The 21,120-nt window shown below is 39.5% G+C and overlaps 1 protein-coding gene across 1 annotated transcript in view; it reads right to left on the reverse strand.

Annotated features, from left to right (window-relative positions):
• dph1 (diphthamide biosynthesis 1) overlaps positions 1 to 21,120 on the reverse strand; it is a 72,752-nt gene that overhangs the window by 24,876 nt on the left and 26,756 nt on the right. Inside the window, exon 4 of the mRNA XM_034866641.1 lies at positions 4,966 to 5,087. Coding sequence (XP_034722532.1) covers positions 4,966 to 5,087 — 122 coding nt within the window. The remainder of the gene's footprint in view (positions 1 to 4,965; positions 5,088 to 21,120) is intronic.

The raw sequence follows: 21,120 nt of genomic DNA on the forward strand, positions 1-21,120 counted from the left end.
GGAACTGATGCAAGACCCTCGAGTATTAAGGGAAGGAGAGTGACACATGCACTTACTATTACTGCCATTCATTTTCCAGACTATATACTACAAGCGCGGGCCTAAGACAGGTAGCTAGAGGTATGGTGAGCTAAATGCTAAAAAAGTAGGGGAGAGTAAGTAAATGAGGGGAAAGGGCTCGGATAAGAAAGGAACATTTTCATTTGCGTTGATCATCATAATAATTCTTTCTCTTGCGTTAAATTTAATTTGGAGATCAGTTACAAGGGGACTTTTTTATGATTAGGCAAATGGCTCATTATGGCGCAACTGTTTTATGAGCGAGTGCAGCTTACTAGATGGCCTAGATTAAAGCAACATTGAGAGAGACATAGTGGAGTTAGAAAGGCAAGAAAGAAGGAGTGAATAGAGATGGGGGGGGGCGGGGTGGACAAGGAGAGACGGAAGACGTATGAGATGCACTTTTTTACGATGGATTGAAGGCAGATGGGAGTGAGACCAGGAGGGAGGAATGGGAAATTCCAACAAACGGAGGCTGGAAAACAATAGATGGAAATCTAATTTGGAGGTAGGGGTAGGCAATAAAATAATTGAATGTATAAATTCCAAAAGATAGAGCATGGAAGTGAGGAAAAGGCAAAAGGAATAGGATACTATGAGTGAGTGTATGTGTGTGTGTGTGTGTGTGGGGGGGGGGGGGGGGGGGGGGGGGGGGGGGGGGGGTCAATTAACTGACCCCCCGCAAGAGAAGTGATGAATGGGGCTTACATGTCAACAGAGAGGGAAGAAAAGGAGATGGATAAGGATTTAGAAAAGGTGGGCTTGGCTACATGTTGAGTGAGAAACCGATGAGATAAATATATCATGAGAGTAAAAAGGACTGGAGGAGTTGAGTAAAAAATCCAGACTGAAACTAACAGCGGTCTGATGCTTGTTTATAGGCACTCCCAAAACGTAAAGGGCAAAGAAAAGTGACATCGATCTGTGTTCACATTAGCATGGTAGTCTGGGAGCACTTACACGCTGCAATTAGAGACCAGAGTCAACGAGATGGACAGGACTCACGTGCCCCATCCGTGGTTTTATTCCTCTATGTGTTCTAGCGCTGTGGTCACTTAGCACGGCAGCTTATTGTAAAGAAATATGCATGCACATTTATAGCAAGTGGAACTAACAAAAGGTTTGACATAATGGTATTCTGGCTTATTTACAAATGGCTTGTTGACAAATCAATATCAGGTGCTTGTGGACATTATAAATAATACAGCAATCGTTTGGTGCCTGAAGTGATCTATGAGCAATTTGTGGCAGTCCAACCTGAGACGGCCCTTGAGAAAACATAGAGGGAAGCCGTAATGGCGGTGTTCTGTGGGTGAAAAAAAAAGACTTGAGTCCCATGATTATTCGGCCTGTTATTTAAACCCAAGCGTCATGCTGGTCCACTTCAATAACACTAGCTGAAACTAAAGTTGGCGCCTTGGGTTCATTTTCTTCTGCTTTGCAAAGCTCTACTAAAATGAGTCATGCCACCAAAATAGTGTGGACCTGCTTGTAGTGTAGAAGAAGGTCCAGTGTTACTTACGGCAACACCGGGCAGCTAGCCCGCCATCTGAGCCAGTCTTCGAAGTCTAATTGTGTATATTTGCTTCTTCACTCTCTTGCCAACACACTCTCACTTCCTTCTATCTTGGTGTGTATGGTTCAGACTTGTCAGATAATCAGTTACAAAAATGTTTTTAAAGTCTCATGTTGTTGTCGGGTCAAATTGATTAGTTTTCCTTAATCAATGTTCTTGTTAATTCCCCAAATTAATATAATTGATTCTACACAACGCTCTTTGGCAAGTACTAATCTCTACTGTCATTAATTTCGGGGTGTCTTATTCAAATTTATAGCATTTGAAAAAAAAAAATTTGAAGTTGTTTTGAAAAAGTATTGAGTAAAAGTTGACATATTCCAGTCTGTGATTATCCATCGACATCCATTCCTTTAATTTTAGTCTACATAATTCCTAATTTCTGCTTTTCTAACTCAAACATGAGGTATAATTTCATATAAATGACGTTTATTGACCAAAAATTCCAAAAATAACTGTAGAACTAGAGTAATTAAGTTAGTGTTACGTAGTGCTGAAAACGTCAAAAAAAGTGACAAACATTGAAAAAAAGTACAAAAGTGTTGAAAAAGGGACAAAAACAGATAAAAATTGATGATTTTCAATTCTGACGGGAAGACAACACAAGGGTTAAACATCAATTATGTTAAATCCATTTCCCATCCTTTATATTATACCTTCAAAACATACAAGATCAGGGTTCTCTGATGTAGCCCATAATGCCCTGCACTAGATGGAGGTGCTATATGATGACAAAAGATGAGATGGCAACAGTATTCTTGTGAGGGAAGCTGTATTTGATAATGAACCATGCATGTTGTTACCTTTGAATGAAATTACCTTTGATCCTACACATGTTAAACTCCCCTTGTGTTTGATCGTGCTGAATCCTGTACAATGTAACCATTGATTAAACGAATACTGGCCTGACTGCATGAACTAAAGCCTCGTTTCCACCAAGGAGTCCGGTTCAGTTCAGTTAAGTTCGCCACACGTAACAACGTTTTTTTTGTTGCATTTCCATTGTCAAAGGTTCATGGTTCATGGATCGTGGTTGCAGCTGTCGCCGTGGTCCTGCTACACTCTGCTGTGCCATGTTATGCAGCGCAGTACCCCGCTATCCCACTACAAACTACTATTCTTTTTAGTCACTCTTCCATTATCTTTTACTGCCACTATTCATTTTAACCCCAACCGGCCACGTCAGACACCGCCTACCAAGAACCTGGGTTTTAGTTTTACAGTTATTTTTGGAATTTATGTTCAATAAACCTCATTTATAGGAAATTATACCTCATGTTTGAGTTAGAAAAGCAGAAATTTGTAATTATTCAGACTAAAATTAAAGGAAAGTATGTTGATAGATAATCACAAAATGGAATATGTCAACTTTTCCTCAATACTATTTTGAAAACATTTTTTTCTTCTCAAATGCTATAAAATTGAATAAGACCCCAAAATGAATGAAAGTAGAGATTTGTACTTGCCAAAGACCTTGGTTACCAAGTAAACCCTCAGTTGATGTAATCAAGAGACCTTTTGTTAACATTTACCTAATGTTTAATATTGTATGATTGACTGTTAAGTGTTGCTTATTACTGTAATAACTAATGTAAATAGCATCTTACAAACCATTAAACAACAAATCAAACAATACCTTAGTTAACATTAGCATTAGTAAATGATAGTTGGATACTTTAGTTAGCGGTAATTTCCGGTTTAGGCTTATTAGTACGTTAAATAATGGTAAAATAGACTTAGTTAACTGTTATTAACAATTATTTAAGGCATAAACTAATGGTAAATAATGCAACAATTAATACCTCAGTTAACAAGAACAAACATGAACATTGTTCATACATGTTTATTTGAGACTTTTTTTTACTGTAATTGAAGGTTAATTAATGAATATTAACATATTAAGTAATGTTAATTAATGTACCCTTATTGTAAAGTGTTACCAAGACTTGTTCTCGTTCCTCAGAGAGGGATTACAAAATTACTTACATTATTTACTTAACCATTCAATTTCATTACAGTGTATTATGTAATACTCAATCACTTAATCTCATTACTGTGCAATATTTAAAACTCAATAATTGAATCTCATTACCGTGCAAAATGTAATACTCAATCATTTAATCTCATTACTGTGCAATATTTAATATTCAATCACTTAATCTCATTACTGTGCAATATTTAATACTCAGGACTTAATCTCATTACTGTGCAACATTTAATACTCAGGACTTTTGATACACAAAACTATATTTTTGCATAATGTGTACTGAACCTTTATCTTTCCTGTTATTTTATATACAGTATGTACAGTACATAGTTTCTCTCAGGAATGCGCACCACTCTTTTTTTTCTGCACTGCTTACATTTTGTATTTGTATATTTTACATTTTTATATTTTGTGTTGACACTGTAAAGGGGTAGCTTCAATCTCGTTGCACAGGTCGCGGAACTTGTGCATCATGACAATGAAGGCATTTTATTCTATTCCTTCTCTATAAGCCAGTCAGAACACTGCCTTTGATCTCCCACAGGTATCGGACATCTTGGGCAACAGAGCAGAGGATGTCCTCATGATTGAGTGATAAAGGTCATGATCACATGTGCACTGAAACCATTACACACAGATTGTTCTCCTTAAATTAATATCTGATATCTAACTTCACAACATACGCCAAATTAATCTTTGGTTCCTTTCTCTTTAGGTTATTCGGGGCGAAATGAAAAAGTGCACACATCTTATCTCTTTTGTAAGCATACATGCATGCAATCATGTAATTCTTCCACAATCATCAAATTATATAAGTCCACACACACCACACACAAACACAAATACGCCCAAACCGACACAGGCAAAGCGTTTCAGTGTATTAAAATTCTGTTGGTCATTTCTGGTATTTGGGAGAGGGGAGGTTGTTCTGGCAGCGATGTATCAAAACTATTGATTTAGCATTTCCTCCCATGTCCTGCAAGAGACAGACAGCGGGGGCGAGGGTGAAGGTCCTCAAGAACTGCTTGAGGTTTTCAAAGGACACCACTAATGCATGTTCCCCATTGATCTGCTGGGTAAATTTGATGTCCAGGCTCCAAAGGTCTGATATGCCTCAATACTAGAGCTGGGCAGGCCGCGCTAACTAGTTACGTTTCCGTTGATCAATAGCTCCGTCGGTCGGTCTGTCTCTGACTTCTTCTTCATGCAGGCTCACTCTCAGTGGGTCTAAGTCCTTGATGCTCGGCCACTTCACGTTGCTCTTTGTGATATAGTCAAGCCTCCAGAGTGACGGAAAGACAGACAAACATGCACACTCACAAGAAAAGAAAAAAAGACTCACTGAGACAACTGTGACCATAGTGCACCATGAAATCAGCTCCCAGGGCTCGGGCGGTGAAGTCGTCCACACAGCAGGCCCCATACGTCACGTCCCCCATCACAATGGTATCGGCTTCCGTGAACCTGAAACGCACAGACACCAATCAGTGCAGCCGCACACCATAATGCACATCCAGCTGTTCGTTACCATAGCGATCAATGAAAAGCATGCCAGGCACAGGGTGATTATGAGAGAGCTGAATAAGATCAATCCCTATCCACTTGCTACGGATCGAGTACACGATATAGTATCTGACAGCGATGGCAGTCTATTGACTGACTCCCAGCCCATCAGAGTGACACACTGCTATTCTATTGCTCCTCAAGACCGCCAGGCAAAGGCCTGAGTGGGGCACAAGCCGCCTGGTAGTTAAAGCCCTGCCGGATGAGGGTTAATAGGTCATCAGTCAGCCCTGCCACAGAAAGGAGGCTCCACAAAAGGAAGAAGCAGTCGGAGGGGGCTAGGACTGGTACACATAAGCAGATTAGAGTTTGTAGGGGCCTTGGCTTGTTTATCTATGGCCTGGATTTATAGCACATCTCAGAAGATGAGCCCCAGCAACAGTTTTTACAACATTACAATAAACTATCCAGCCTAGATGCTTTATTCCACAAGTAGATTGCGAGAGAACTGCCCAGACCACGTGGGCCTCATGTTCCACTTTGCGCCTGTAATAAAAAAATAAAAAAATTCATGGCCTTATTGAGAGGAAAACTACCAAATTACACAGACATCTGTGCACCCGGATCTGTTAGAATGAATTGCCGATCACACTACAGAAAAATAAGCTCTTTCTTTTATTGCCCTTTAAGGGCGAATAAAATGCTAAGTAAACCCATAAAGGCTAAGTAAAATGAATAAAGGCTGAGAGTAACAGGCAGGAAGTGAAAATGAATAAAAGCTTAAGGCAGTGTAGGGAAGGGGAGATGGGTAAAGAGGGGGTGGCTGTTGCCAGGTATTTGTGGCTGTATTCTGACAGATTTAGGCTAGAAAGAAGGGGCAGAAAAGAGATAAGACCAAGGACTTGGGGAGGAGAGGAAAGTGATAAACAGACATGGCTGCATACAGAGCAGCATCTGCAGCAACCAACTGACTCTTAGTAATGTGTCTCCTGTTGCCCAACCTTTCAACCCGCATCCACTCTGTGTTTATTCCTCACTGTGGCCCTCACAACAGGCTTCACACAACGTTTCTATTTAGCCTTTCCTCCCTCATTTTCTCTGATGTAATCTCTGGTTTTCACTCTCTCAGGGCTCCTCATCACCGTCCCCTATCTTTCTGTTATTTCTCTCTCTCGCTCGCTTTATTTGTGTTGTCCCTTATCCTCTAATGGCTGCTCTCAGGTGAAGGGCAGTGCAGGCCAGCTGAGCCCTGGAAAACATAGACAGAGCAACTTATCGGCTAAATAAATATTTGCCTTCGAAGATTTGAATCAATTACCCTATCCCTTTTTTGGGATAGGGTAATTTTGTTTTCTGAGGTTGTCGGTATGTCTCTTTGTACTGCGTACACGTGCATGCATCCGTTGGCAGAAAGGATATTGTGGGTTATTAAAAATGATACAATCACACGGGTAATTGGAGGTCTGTGGATCTGTGCGCTATTTTGCAAATTCACTGCAGTCCATTGTTCTTTAATCGCAGTCCACTGACTTGCTTTGGAGTTGCATAAACATACATCAACCTAAAGCTTAGCTAAAAATACACAGCAGGCCCACCAGAAAAATAGAGAGGCTATTCCCTGCAATCCACTGCGGATCATGTAGAATCATCTATAATGCAAAACACAGCACTACACAAAATTTGATCTAATCAGGCATTTATCTGCCAGAAATACCATTACTGTGTCATCTCTATTGGCAGTGCAGTGCACATATAGTTATTTCCAGATTGAGTATGCTGATATTTCATGGTAATAAATGCTAAGAATCCGATTAAGAGGACCGTAAGAGACATGCAATGCTACTGGGACATTGGCAGAGTAATTACTGGGCAACGTATAGTCCAATATTCCACTGGAAGAGAGCCAAAGAGGAAAGATGGAGTAGAGGAACTTGAGAAAGAGAACAACAGAATGAAAAGTACATCACTGTTAATCCAATCCTATTTTTAACACGCTATCTCACCCAAGCCACACTATACGACTGGTGGGTACATACTGTATAAACCAGAAATGTCCTCCAATGTCTCCTCATTTCCATTTATTCGCCTCTCCATCTCCTCCACTATCCGTCCTTCTCTCCCTTCCTGCATGCACTTGTCTCTAGTGTCAGTCACTTTCCCGTTTCCTTCAGTATATCAGCACTGGCTTTCCCTCATCTCAGGGTACTCAGTTCAGCCATTCCAACTAAAATGTCATTAAGATCTAATTAAGATGTCAGAGGAGCTTGTGGACTCCATAACAGCCCTGGTTAATTAGCTCTATAGCATACGGCTCAATATGTGTGAGAAATTGCCCGCTGATCTAAATCTTTGGTATAAAAAACACTGTGCTGGTGTGTGCTGCAAACACAAATCTAGGACTGCAATATGCAAATGCAAACGTCGCCCAGTTTGAGTGTGCACACGCACACGGCAAAGGATTAAGTGCCAGCTGATTGTTTTACTGTTTATCAACAGGTTAAGCAGCTGATGTGTTTCAAATCAATAGAATCTCATTCAGCTCCATTATTGTCCTAGCTTGGCAGCATGAAAACAAATTCATCTTTCTGCTCCTGTCCTCTGGAGATGCTACACTTTTCTGACTTTGACAGGAACTTCTTCTGATGCCGGCATAAAAGAGGCACTTGTTGGCACCACTGCCTTATGATGAGATGTTGCCGGAGACAAAGAGAATGAAAAACCTCTCCTGTCTCCGAACGCTCCTTTTTGGTATTCACTAAGCCATTCTGTCGCCGCTGACACTTATCTGTTGATGAAAATTACTTGACTGAATTTAATTAAAAGCATTCCACCATCTGTTTGAATAACTGCTGGTAGAAGGTTTGCTGGGTTTCGAGGTGTGGGAAGTGGTGGGTGATTTCCACTCTGACACCCAGCTTTACCCTTGGGCCAAGCAGTTTGAGAAAGCATTACAGTTTAAAAGGCTCTTAAAAAAAAAAAAAAAAACTTCATATATTTACAGTACGCTGTTATTAACATTTCCATACAGTATATCAGCTATATCCGGCTGGCTGATGATTCATTTTACTGTATTACTGTATGATCTTTCTGCATGCAACATCCCAGATGGAGTGTGTGTATGATGGTGGGGGGACCTTTCTGCAACAGCAGATGTTTTTGGATCTGTATTTATTCAAGTAAAGTGGACTGACTGGATTACAAGCATCCCGTGTTTCACATTCATATCTTTTTTTGAACATCCGTACCCGGAAGGTGCAAAATATAATATCAGATCTCAATTTTTACAGTGTTTTTTCAGATAATCCCGCAGTTCCGCAGACAGAGCTCTGTTCGAGATGGACACAGATCAATGATGTCATTCATATTCATTTGCAAAACACATTTACTGTGAAGCTGTACAATCACTAGATTTGATACTTTGATGTTATGTTTTGAAGCAGTAGCCATGCAGTACATTGCATATGTCATAACTTTGTAATTGTGTATGTGTATCATTGCTAGTCATGGTTCGTTTCACTCTGAACCATCAACATTAGATGTCTTTCTGCAGCTCAACAAATTGTAAGCTATAGTGAGCAAGATATAAAAAGACAAAAGACTCGCTGCCACAAAATGAAACTGTTGCAAACAAGTAAAAAAAGCCGCCGTACCAAACTCTTGTTTGGTACGGCCACTTTTTATGACGTTTTCAACACTACGTACCACTAACTTATTAAATTAGTTTTTACAGTTATTTTAGAATTTATGGTCAATAAACCTCATTTATAGGAAATTATACCTTATGTTTGAGTTAGTAAAGCAGAAATTAAGAATTATTCAGACTAAAATTAAAGGAATGGATGTTGATGGATAATCCCAGATTGGAATATGTCAATGACCACCACTTTTTCTGATGCTGTTATATTGAATAAGACCCACCAATATTAATTAAAGTAGAGATTTGTACTTGCCAAAGAGCGTTGTGTGGAATCAATCATGTTACTTTGGGTAGTTAAAAAGAACATTGATATAGGGAAATGGGTCAATTTGACCCGAGGACAACATGAAGGTTAAATGGCTTCGAGCAAATGTTCCATTTCTAGTTGGCCCTCTAGATAACTGCCATTGCACTCCATGCTAATGTGTTAATCAGTCTACCTGCTTGGCTGTATGGACCATTTTCAGAGCAGATACTTTGAGTTGTCACAGTAGGAAAGGAAAAGCTGAAATCATAACCTTAACGATGGCTCAATTCCATCAAGTGTCCCAGTAAGCTTTCAGTGAGTCAGCATGCACAACACCAGGGCCTCTTCTTATGGAATGCAGCCATAATTAATTGTTTTGAATATACCTGTACTTTTCCTACAGGTGAACCCTATATGCCGTGAAAAAGGTCTATTGTATCCACAATACTGTTTTCTCAAACACCCCTAATTTAGATTAAATGCTGCAGGAAAACACAAACATGATAGTCAATATTAGGACTGCAATAACAATATTTTCTTGATTGATTAGTTGTCCGATCTATGAAATATCAGAAAACGGTGAACGATGTGGATCAGGGTATTCCATCTTTTGTCCACAGCTCAAAGATATTCAGTTTACTGTCAAAAAAGGAGTTAAGAAACTAGAAAATATTCACATTTAAGAAGCTAGAATCTGGAATTTCTTTTCATAAAAATGACTCAAACCGATAGCTGGCGATTAATTTAATAGATGGCAACTAATCAATCGGTTCATCTCTGCAGCTCTGGTCAATATTCACAACAGTGTAACACATTAATCACATCAATGTTGCAATATTTGATGTTGTCAGCATTGCACAGCACTGCATTTGGCGTTATTATTAGGCTTGGGTTTCCTCTCCATTTTGCCAGAAAGTGGGGTACGTGCCTTGCTCAAGGGCAAGGCAGAATTGGGAATAAAGGGACAATGTTACAACTTCCCTACCCTTATGTTTTCCAATTGGTCTGCTAATGTAAAGGACGCAGTGGTTAAAATAAAAAAAAATAACAACCTCTTATTACTCTAAGATGCTTCAATTAAGCCCATTTAACTAGAACAAGCTCTCATAAGCCGCATTAGTGCTGCTTGTAATGCATTTACACGTTTGCTCGTGAAGTGTATGAATGGTCAACAAGCCTGACAAACAAAAAATAAGGTGAAAGAAATCGCGACAATTCATGCGCCATCATCAGGTGGGCTTATCCAATTAGCACAATGTCATGCCTTCTTATTTCCCTGCTGATGTGATTTAATTTGTTCAAGGGTTACTTCGCTAGCCAAGTGAACCATGGGTGAGAAAATGATGAAAGCTTTTCCATCTTTCCAGGTTTTAAAAGTCTTGCAACGGTTAACATCACAGATCTTCTGTGGCACGGATGGTAATTTTCATGGAACTTAATGAGCATTTGCCATGTAATAAAGTCATTAGGATTCTGTAAAAGTATGGAAGGGAATACCAGCAACCAACCACATGTTGCTCTGGCTTCAGCTTGGTAATTAGCACTATCCTCTCACAAAAGAGAGTTCAGGTTTGAATGTTGAGCCATAGCGCTTTGTATATTAAGTCTACATGTTCTCCCAGTGGGGGGGTGGTGGATCGCCTCCAGTGGCACACATGAAATGGATTTGTGACTCTACATTGCCAAGCAGGATTGAGAATATGTTGACCCTGATGGATTGGAAATCTATCCAGACTGTTTCATTGCCTCTCGTTGAGTGCATGCTGGGATGGACTACAGACTATCTCAGCATCCTGTAGATTGTACAGTATTTTTTCAATACGCAGTGCTACCATGTGTTTCTTTACATGTCAGGCCAACCTATTATGTCATTTTAGGTATTTGGAATCTACACTAAGATGTGTTTATATACAGTAAATTGCACTTAAATCCATACAGATTTTAATAAAATACATAAGTATTAGTAAATAGGAAGAGAAAATCCTGCAGAATACAGCCAGAGAGATCAAAATCTCTCTCATTTTAATTTGATCTGCACATTAGCAATAATAGTACATAAAAGCAATACCTAATAGTCATTGAAATGTATTACAATAAGGAATCTTACAGTAAAGCATAAGGTAGATAACTAGCTAAAGCTAACTGTGTAAAGCACAGGTGCACACATATATGAAACAGTATGATCGAAGCTCTCATTTTACATTAATGATATTAACATATCCGTTTGGTAAAGTAATCGTAATAATATTTCCAACATCATCTATCTTTGTTTTAAGGTCACAGATGTCGCTAAGCTACAATTTAACCTTGAATTCATCTTCTTGTATTAATACAAAAATACATCCAGTAAAAGTTCTTAGTATTTAATTATCATCTAAAACCAATTATTGCCTAATTGATCAGAGCATCCTTATAATAATTGTGATAGTTTCTGTTGAGTGTTTTGATGAGTTGGTATTCCTAACTTACTAAACCAATAATAATGCCTCTATTTATCTTTACTGTCTGTTTATTTGATTGATAACCCTATACAAATATGTTGTCCCAAGGTTTAAAAGCAGGGTTTTTTATTCTTAGTGCTGTCTCTAGTTGACTGTGTGTTCTCCTTTGTGTTCGTGTGGGTTTCTTCTGGTGCTGTATGTGGGGAAGATTGCATCAGGAAGGGCATCTGGCTCAAAACCTAAGCCAAATCAAATACACGGATGATATAATCAGATTTCCATAGACCAACTAGATGGAAACAGATGACGCGATGTGACGACTCCTAATGGGATCAGAGGAAGGAAGGAAGAAGACTGTCGTCACTACGCATCATAATGTAAACTTCCTTTGCAACTTTATTACGCCTTTCGCTCTTTGTTACAGTACGGTGTGAAGACACGATCTTCCCAAATAAAGAGAATAGGATGTGCTAAACATTATTATAGTGATATAATGAGGTGGCTGCTCTGATCCAGTTGGCTCTTCTTCAAAGAATTTCTACCTTCTCACCCTTTGCTCAAAACACAACACATGTCTTAATGAAATGTATTTTACCTATGTTGATGGTGAATAGTTCGAGTAGCATAGACAATCTTAAACTCGTGAGAACGTAAAGAACTACTGTCCTTACTGGGAGCTAGGCAGAATCATTTAATTCAGGTTGCAACGTCCTTCAAATACATAAAATCTAAGCTTCAAAACACAAGAAATACCTAGCTTGGTGAGGGAACATACTGTATATTGTATGTCTAGGCAACTTTTCAACTACTAAATAAGTATCCAATGTTGGCATGTGACACTGCTTTAACTTGACTTGTGTTATGGTACTATAAATAGAATTTACCACAAAGACTTCACAGGAGTGAAACATAAACATAAGTCAAATATGCTGACTAATGTCGTAAAAAACAATGCAGCTATTAGCGGTAACACACAGAAACACCGAGACGTACTCACACAACGTTCCTTTATGTGCATGCATTTGAATGGTGTGAATGAATCCATCATTGTGCTGCAGGACTATTAAGCGGCGTGACTGACCCTGGTGAATAAATGGATAGTCAGGATTAGACAGGACAGAATGTATTGTTACTGTCCAACAGTCTAAAAGGGAAGGTTGCAGTACACTCCACGGTAGGTTACCTGCCCATACTACTGTGCTGCCAGGGATTTTGTTTTTTACATCTGAAGTCTAAAAATAGCTGAGGTAGCAGACCGGTCTCATAGGAAACAAAGTGACAAGCAGGTCAGCAGGGTGGGTACCGGTGCAGCAGCACTGCTTTTGCCCAGTTGCCACTGCAACACAGTCGGCTCGACAGCTCACATGAGCATATGTGGCGCGTTTGCATTCCAATTCACCCATACACACACACACACACACACACACACACACACACTCGGACCCAAGTTCACGTTTCCCTGTACACAAATGTGTGAATTATTTCCTACATCTGGCGAAAGCTCATCTTTTATTCCATTACATTCCAGACAGCCACAGCAGCGCTTCGGTGAGTGGGCTTTGGCATGGGGAAGAGCACATTGGCCCAGGAATGGAGGCTTCTCCCAAAGGTGGCAGGGTGGCTCGGCAGAGATGAACTGTCATTATACACTCTATTACAATCTACAGTTTAGGTAAATGAGAAGAAAAAGATTAAATCACACACGGTAAGGAGCAATAGTAAAGGCCAGTGCAAGAGATAATGTTGAGTGATAGGCGAGATGACACAGAGGGAAAACAAGAGAACACGTGAATGGGAGAACAGTAGAAATGCTTTCTACATGAGGAAGAGAGGGAAATATTGAAAAAGATGGGGACAGAACATGAGAGAAGGAGAGAGGGGTGGTGACAATGAGGAGGAGGAGGAGGGTGCCGACTACGTAAGACAGATGAGCGGTTTGCTGTCGGCTTTGTAATATTAGCAAATCTGATATTGATAATCTGCTTTCTGCACATATAACATAGAAAATATCCTGACAAAGTGCTCCCCTCCAAAAATAAAATTGGCAAGGGGGACTGGGCAGGAGGATTAAATGATCTCCACTCCTTTTCTCATTGTGTATATCTTCCACTTGATGTCTCTCCTTACTTATTTCACTATATTTCAGTGTCATATTGACACCAGAAATAACTGGGTTGCTTTTCACAGAGACAATTTTGAGACAAACCCCCTAAAATATGACTTTGTGCAGTTATTGAACATCTGCCAGGAATGAGTAAACCAAGAGACGTGAGGCAGCGAGTACAGGCTGATGCTTACACAGATGTTTTCAGTAATACTATTAGATAACCCTTTAACTCCCTGAAAAACAAGATCATTACTGCTCTTTCTGTGTGTGTATCCAATCTATTTGTCTTGGCATGTATTCAAAAGCCTAAGCCATAGGTCATTATAGAAAGGCCTGCAGCTTTATCGAGATTGACGAAGCCCCAAACGGCACAGCATAGCGGAGCATGCTTAGAAGAGCTGCGATCCGATTCACATACCTAAACAACGCATGCAAACAGTTATTACAAGTGACAGCTGTGCAGTCTTTTCTCTCGGAGGTGAAAACTCAGCCTACAACCAGGAACAGATCAAATCTCTAAGGAGCTCTAAAAACATAATACACTAAACAATATCTAGTTTGACACAGTGGTTATCATATCTGTGAGGCTATAAAGACAGCAATCAGGATAAGGGACCAAAGAAGACGGATAATGGAGGTGTTAAGTGCTACTGTACCTCTACTTAAGCTTCCTTGAAGATGCTGTTGTTGCCTGGAACAATGTGTTTGCCTATTTAGCCTTAGGTACAATGATCATACCACACAGGGTCGTGGCGTGTGAATGCTGTTTTAGGGACTACTTTAAAAAGGGGAAGTCTGCAATTCTTAAATCAGCAAGAATCAAAAGTTAAAGTTCTGAAAAAAAGCCTTTGTTGTAGGTTATTTAAGTGGCTGTATTCAATGCATTACTAACAACAATGGATCAAATTACTATGTGAAATTGGATGGCGATGGCTGACCTGGCCGATAAAAAAGGTCATCACATCCTTGACTGTAGAGCACGACCGATTTGAAGGCCGACACCAATACCAATATTTGGTTATTTAAATAGATATGCCGATATACATTATTTCAAATATAATAATCCAGAAACACGTACCAAAACTCAAACAGATTACCCTAACATTAGCTATTTGTAGATATTAGTTTGCACTGAAACAATATGATAATAATTAGTTTTATTGTCACAACAGAACAGCAACATCAAAATATATAAAAAGGTCCGATATATAAAATGTATAAAAATACAAACTTTAAACATAAAGCTTAAAATCCATTGAACAAAAACACAAGAAAAAAGAACTAAGCAGTTTTGTCAACAGGGACGTTGTAGAGCGTCCTCTGGTGGACAGACTATGCAACACCAACACTAACAGGGACGTTGTAGAGCGTCCTCTGGTGGACAGACTATGCAACGCCAACACTAACAGGGACGTTGTAGAGCGTCCTCTGGTGGACAGACTATGCAACACCAACACCCATAACATGGTTGACCGTCCGTTTACATTTTATTTGCCTTTCCAAGAATTTAGTTCCCATTTAGTATGCGGTTAGAAGATGGCGGTGTCTCATGTGATTATTATTATTATTAGTACAACCTGTGACTAAATAAATCACAACATGTAAACAGGAACAAGGTGGCATTGTTTTGTCACTTATTGGGGGCGGTAGGCTTGTATCGAACCAGTTCCCGGCAGGATCTGTGCTAGGCTAAGCTAATGCTGGTGTCAGACAGAGTTACAGCACGCACGGAGATAAGAAGGGACTTTAACTCTGGGGGGGTACGGTGAATAGGCTAAAGTCCCAGTAAGTCGGCGTGTCCCTTAAAGGGCCTTCAAAATACATCGGTAAGATTAACAAATGAGCCCAAAGTCTAAATTTAAAACAATTTACTGTACATCCAAGATCTAGACCAATAAAAAAACTAAACGTAAATGCTGCTTCTGCACATTGCAGTTTGAAAAATAAGTTCCAAAAAAACCCAGTACATCACTTAAAGCCAACTCAGAAAAATGTAATGCATTAAAACTTGTTCTTGTAGCGATTGATGAGGTCACATCCATCTAATCCCTCTTTTGTTCATCCCTAAGGCTCTCCTCCGTCGCCTGTCGCTCGGCTCCCTCAAGTCATTTCACAGTCTCTCTCTTCACTTTCTCAAGCTTATTTTCTGTCATTTTCACTCTTCTTATGCTCCTCGTCATAATTTCTCTGAGCTGCTGTGTATCATAACATCTCTCACTCAATTTTGGGGTACACCTTTTCATTAGGGTTTTTCTTAATGCCTGAAGAATCTAGGTGGGTCCCAGTGCTTGAGTTGTCCTTTATTTATCCTCTAATGAAAAAAAGACATTCTCATATTAGTTTCTGTTCTCTCTCTTGCCTTCCCCATATGGCAAAATACTAATGTACATGCTTTCAGAAGAGAAAAGTAGCTGTTTCATGTTTGATTTCTAGCCATACATTTGGCTGAATTCACGAAACTAAGTTCTGTGTCAAACGTGAGTGTAAACTACTCAGTTTTCAACGTTCCTATAGAGCAGAACTTCAAATTATGCTTTATTTGGTTTTCATTCATTCCATTTTGCAGATTGTGCAACTCCCAATTTGTGTCCTTGGAACTGCCAGAGCAATATCAGTGGAATAACTGTGAAGGGACATTTTAAAAGCATATGTAATATTCTTCCAGGATATTCTTTCCAGGCTCTGCATAATATTACATGGCTCTCTGTGAGTGCAATTACATGGACGTGTGCGTAGGACTGTGCCATCCAAATTGAGAGTGATTATGGCCGGGCTAACTGAGACAGAACAGAGGGGAAGAGAGGGAATGTAACCTTCAGCGCTAAGTATTGCCTCTCTCTTCTACACACTGCTGAAAAGAGTCAAAATGTGTTCATATTAGGGCCGGGCGATAGGGAGAACATCAGATATCACGATATGCTTGACCAAATACCTCATTATCAATATTATGGCTAGGGTTGACAAGTAAACAATATCTCTACTACTACTTTAGATAAATAATGTGCAATGTGGTCATTAATGTGTACATAATGTCTAAGTGGGGAAAAGGCACACAATAGAACAACTTAAACAGTCAGAAAAGTACATCACTTAACTGTAACACAGCCTTTAACACCAGTTAAAGATAACAGTTATGTCCTATCACAATATTAAACCTTGTGTTGTCTTCCCGTTAACCATGAACTTGTCCTTCCAGGTCAAAATTGAAAATCAATATTTTTGTTGTGCATTTCCAATGTTTTTGTCGCTTTTCTGATTTATTAGTCACTTTTTCCATTCTTTTGGTGCTTTTTTTTTTTTTTTTTTTTTTAATTTTTTAACCTGAGCATGTTTAATGATGCATTTCATTCGTTCATGCATGAAATGCATGAACGAATGATTTACACTTATTCTTGGAATTTATGGTCAACAAACCTCATTTATATCAAATTATACCTAAAATTTAAGCTTTAGTTAAAAAGGCAGAAATTATGAATTATTTTGACTAATAGTTAAGATGAGAGGATGTTGAGTGGATCACAGATGAGTAGATGTCAAAGTTATGTACACATACTGTACGGTTTTGAAACCATTAAAAAAAAAAAAGAATTCAAATGCTAAAAGATTAAATAAAACACCCCAAAAATTAAATAAAAGTAATCATTAATTTTAACTGAAAAAGGTTGTATGGAATCATCTGTGTTATTTTTGGGCAATTTGGTTGAAAGAAATCCATGTTTCTGACATAAAGCGGGTCAATTTGACCCAAGGACAACACAAGGGTTAAGATATCCAGTCTCAGATCACAATATCAACATATAATATTGATATATTGCCCAGCACTAGTTATTTGCATAAACAACAATTATCCAGTCCAGGTAACATCAGTGGGCTCTTCACCAGTGGAGCAGTGCCTTCACCTAAGTATTCTCATTACTATCCTCACATTTCATTTGGAAGTCAAAGCCCAGGAATTAAGAATAAAGAGTCACAGAATTTGTTAATGAAATCTACAAGATGGAAAGATTAATAGATTAGTAGTCCTTTGGTCAAAATGGGTGTCCTATGTTAATCAAACACAACATGCAGGAACGATGTCCTGAATGTTGTCAAGACAGTGGTAATCAAGGGTTGTATTTGACTTTATGCAACACTTATTAACAAAATAATTATGTAGTTGTCTTTTGTTTCTATGTGTATTTGAGATATGTCTCTCTATGTCTAATGCACCCTTGTTTGGGTTCTAATGTGTTCTTATATATTAACAAAAATGGGAATGTTGGGAATGAACTTTGGTCTAGATCAGTGGTTCCCAAACCTTTTCAGCCCAAGACCAAAAAGAGAAATTCAGTGTCTCCCCGGGACCCAAATTTACAAAAATACACCATGAAGCATTGTAACATCTACATTTTTAAACCGTGGACAAAAGATGGAACAAACCATGAATTTAAATGTATATGAAGTATACAGTATTTATGCCATTATAAAGGTAAACAAAAACAGAAAAGGTCTGTATTCTCCTTTCTGTGTCTCACCCCTTTCTCAACTCATTTTCTTATCCCCTCCTAGGATAAGAAAAGAGAGAGAGAGAAAAAAAAAACCACAGCATCTGAGCTGAACAGACCAGTGTAGCAAAAAAGAACGCTCATTCACATAAGATTGATATGCATTTTACTCTGCTAACTGGCGACCAAATAAAACGAGTCTGCGAACCATTTTGGGTCCCGACCCTAAGTTTGGGAAACATTGGTCTAGATCATAGACTGGATCCGTGACCATGAAGTACTGTAAGTCTGGCTATTGTATTGTTCTCAATGTTTAAAAATTAAATAATAATTTAAAAAAAAAACTATAACCAGTCAAAATCTCCATCTGGCTCGCCCAGTCTGGTCCGAGTTACAGCCAAAGCAACCTTTTATTATTCTAACTGTATCTCTAGAGGAAATCAATTGTGCTTTCATGACAGCTCAAGCAATTATCAAGGTGCTATCTGCCAATATATCATATCACACAGTGTCAGCAGCTATCAGAATTTCCAGTCTGCCTGGGCATGATGTCCCCTTAGATGAAATGTGATTAGCAAAGACAGAACCAGAAGGTATCGTGGTGGTCCTCTAGGCTTTTGCCTTTAAAGTGCAAGGAAACGTAGGTGTGGCTGATTCACTTTACACTCTCCTGTACTACTACCTGGCACTACAAATCAAATTCACCTGAGGTGGCATCAGTGTCACATCTCACCACGGGTGGACCAACACCTGCAATGACAGTCCTACCTGCAGGAGAAAGTCTTCCCCTCTCCTTTCTCTTTTCTTGCTCTCAACTCTGATGTGTGTCTTCTTTTTAAAAAGGAAAGGGTGACAAGGAGAAGACTGAGGATGTGAGACAGACACACAGAGTGCTGCTGGGTTTGCCTATACCTGTAAGCTTGCTTTGTACAAATTATAACTTAGAAAATATACAGACACAATGCTCCCCTCCAATATACTTCTCCTAACGTAAATTTGGTAAGGCATACAGGACAGGAAGTGTAGTGTTCAAGCGTGTCTCCGTCTCTTTCTTTCCATTTGGGCAGATGGTAGGAGACGATACGGGGGAACAGAAAATCCTGACAGGTTTACAGGTTTTGCAGGCAGTCGCTGATGATGGGATATTGTTGGAGTTCAATATAAGATTTGGAAAGGCAGAAAGGGTGTGCGTATGAATACCTCATCCATGAGGATTTCATATAGCCAAAGAGCAGACAGAAGTTAGAGTCGGCACAGACGTATGCACAAAAACACACATCCATCCACGCTGGCCCATGGACAAATTCCCCGCCTTGCATACGCCCGCATCTGTTGCTACAGCTCAGCTGCGCTGTGGGCGCCGTGAGGACTGTGACGATGTGAGGGTAAGAAGGCGTTGGAGGCTCCCTACCAGGCTCCTTCCTAATGGTACAGCTGACATTTACCCCGGGAGGCTGTGAGCTGTGACTGCTGCTTCCACAAAAATGATTCAACCTGCTGGGTGGAATATAGAGAAATCTATTCTGATGGATGAAGACAGCCACGGTGAAGGACCTGGAGATGTCTGGGGGCTGTGTGTGCATCTTGTCCCTTAATTTACTAACACACTGCATCTGATATGACTGGTACTTGAGCCATCTAGGGCCAGTGTTGACAGCTATCGAGGATAGTACATGATGGAGAGAGACAGAAAACAGGCACGGTATGTCAGGATCACTAAGTGAACGTCTTTCATTACATGTTTTGTTGAAGCACACATACAAGCACACAACTCCTCTAGATGGCTCAATAAAAAGCATCTCAGAATAAAAACTGCCCCCACACATCGTTATTGATTGGACATGACATGATTCTGTTCCTATTCTAGCAGTCGTGATACTGCTGGTCACACATTTCTTAGACAGTCGTCTTTACACTTCTTTACTATTTTAAATTTCCGGAGTATTGAATACTTGCATCACAAAAAATCTATCAGTCTTTGTGACATGGAGAAAAAAACATTGATATAGGTTTTATATGATGTTCACCACGTTCATCTTAGTTAAGCCTGCAAGCTTAATGCAACAAGTGTGGTAGGAATGTCTTTAGTTATTATTTAGCCATAAACTTTAAGTACTTTTTTTTGCTTCACACCACAAAAAATAGCTTAAAAAAAGCCATTTTTGTTTAGCCTATATATACACACACACACACACACACACACACACACACACACACACACACACATTTATATGGATGTTTATATATACACACACACACACACACACACACACACACACACAGGTAAAAGCCAGTAAATTAGAATATTTTGAAAAACTTGATTTATTTCAGTAATTGCATTCCAAAGGTGTAACTTTTACATTATATTTATTCATTGCACACAGACTGATGCATTCAAATGTTTATTTCATTTAATTTTGATTGATTGATTGATTTGAAGTGGCAACAAATGAAAATCCCAAATTCATTGTGTCACAAAATTAGAATATTACTTAAGGCTAATACAAAAAAGGGAGTTTTTAGAAATGTTGGCCAACTGAAAAGTATGAAAATGAAAAATATGAGCATGTACAATACTCAATACTTGGTTGGAGCTCCTTTTGCCTCAATTACTGCGTTAATGCGGCGTGGCATGGAGTCGATGAGCTAATGGCACTGCTCAGGTGTTATGAGAGCCCAGGTTGCTCTGATAGTGGCTTCAACTCTTCTGCGTTTTTGGGTCTGGCATTCTGCATCTTCCTTTTCACAATACCCCACAGATTTTCTATGGGGCTAAGGTCAGGGGAGTTGGCTGGCCAATTTAGAACAGAAATACCATGGTCCGTAAACCAGGCACGGGTAGATTTTGTGCTGTGTGCAGGCGCCAAGTCCTGTTGGAACCTGAAATCTCCATCTCCATAGAGCAGGTCAGCAGCAGGAAGCATGAAATGCTCTAAAACGTGCTGGTAGACGGCTGCGTTGACCCTGGATCTCAGGAAACAGAGTGGACCGACACCAGCAGATGACATGGCACCCCAA

The sequence above is a fragment of the Etheostoma cragini genome, chromosome 3 (assembly GCF_013103735.1).
Source record: "Etheostoma cragini isolate CJK2018 chromosome 3, CSU_Ecrag_1.0, whole genome shotgun sequence".
NCBI lineage: Eukaryota > Metazoa > Chordata > Actinopteri > Perciformes > Percidae > Etheostoma > Etheostoma cragini.